Source organism: Octopus bimaculoides, chromosome 26, assembly GCF_001194135.2.
Source record: "Octopus bimaculoides isolate UCB-OBI-ISO-001 chromosome 26, ASM119413v2, whole genome shotgun sequence".
In the NCBI taxonomy this organism is placed as follows: domain Eukaryota; kingdom Metazoa; phylum Mollusca; class Cephalopoda; order Octopoda; family Octopodidae; genus Octopus; species Octopus bimaculoides.
The window spans coordinates 16846862-16848522 of NC_069006.1; the positions used below are offsets into that span (position 1 = coordinate 16846862).

Consider the following 1661-nt stretch of genomic DNA (forward strand, 5'->3'; position numbering starts at 1 on the left):
TATAAACATACATACACACACGCATATAATAAGTATATACATTGAGTATCTGTGATTGATACATTTTTATGATACTGGGAAGTCATATTTATCCGTACTTAAACATGGATATTCTGTTAGAACACACTATACTGCGATAGTTACCATAAGAGAAAGTCTGATATTGGCTTTTGGTGCAAAATGCACTCTTGTTTATATAGCTAGCGGGGAGAAAAAACCCCACCATTTAAAGTGCCGAGACCACCAGATCATGTGATTTCTACCACCCTTGGTTTTTCAGTGATAGATGCTCAAATGCTAGAAATAGCAGCAATTCATCTCCCTGCCAGTGATATATAGGAAAACAGTGCCAGAACAGGTGCTGTTGTTGTGATTAGCCACTGAGCTTGTTAAAAAATATATATCAGCAACACAGGTCTTGTCAATGGCAGATGCTCGACCACTAGAGATAACAGTGGTTCATCTCCCAGCTGATGATATATAGAACTAACAGAACAGGCGCTGGTATTGTGATTAGCCAGTGAGCTTGTTAAAAAAATATTTACATGGTTGAACATGTCTGTTAGTGGGATATATTGGTGGTGGTGGTGGTGGTGAGTGTGATGGTGGAGATGTGGTGTTGGTATTTTGCAGAGCAGGGATGTGTGGATGCTTATGATACCAGAGAGAACGCTTCATGGTGGTTACCTTCTGAGTAAGTGTTGTCGGCATCATTGAAGTCCGGTGAGGTCACACTTGAGGGATGAGAACCTGGTCCGTCATACGGTTTCAGTCTTGTAGTAAGGCCCTCACCAGTTGCTGGCTGCATCTCAAACAAGTGTGCTCGTATATTCTTAGACATGGCTTCCATTGATGATATCATGCTCTCCATTTGGTTGATATCCTTCTCAAAACTCTGAATCTATTTATTTCATAGTTTTTTGTTTTTTTTTAATATTTTGTTGTTGTTATTTCAATGTCACCATGACAATCAGGCCAGCATGAAACAAACAAAGAAAAAAAAAACCAGTAAGATATAACATCAATAACAAGAACAAGAACATTATGAATTATCAGTTACAAGGTTTATGTTAATGACACTACTACTACTACTACTACTACTACTACTACGACAACAACAATGATGAGACACTATTACAATTAATATTTCTACTAATATTGGTTTCAAATTTTAGCACAAGACCAGCAGGGTTGGGGGAGGGACTTAGTTGATTACAGCAACCCCAGTATTCAACTGGTACTTATTTTATTGATCCAGAAAGGATGAAAGACAAAGTCGACCTTGGAGGAGTTTGAACTCAGAACATAGATCAAACGCCACTAAGCATTTTGTGTTCCATGCTAATGATTCTGCTTGCTTACGACCTTAATAACAAAAACAACAACCCCAATCGAAAGATTACTCTCACCCCTATCACCCACGTAGGAAAATACAGTTTATAAATCAGGGATATTTTTTTAAACTTTTAATTTTTCTTTAAGAAACACTCAATACCCCCTCCACTTTCAAAAAACTAAAACCTCAAACTGTTTCACTTTCAACTGATGCTTCATGCATGCGTAGAATTCTACAGAAGTAGCAGATGTCAAAAATAATCTGACCATCACCAGAAATCTCGACATGCTAGAAACAACAGTTAAACGACATTATTTCTGGAAAA

The 1661-nt window shown here is 37.6% G+C and overlaps 1 protein-coding gene across 3 annotated transcripts in view; it reads right to left on the reverse strand.

Moving 5' to 3' along the window:
- LOC106883040 (uncharacterized) overlaps positions 1-1661 on the reverse strand; it is a 37349-nt gene that overhangs the window by 27701 nt on the left and 7987 nt on the right. For all 3 annotated transcript variants that reach the window (XM_014933905.2, XM_014933904.2, XM_014933906.2), the window contains exon 3: positions 688-901. In XM_014933905.2, coding sequence (XP_014789391.1) covers positions 688-901 — 214 coding nt within the window. The remainder of the gene's footprint in view (positions 1-687; positions 902-1661) is intronic.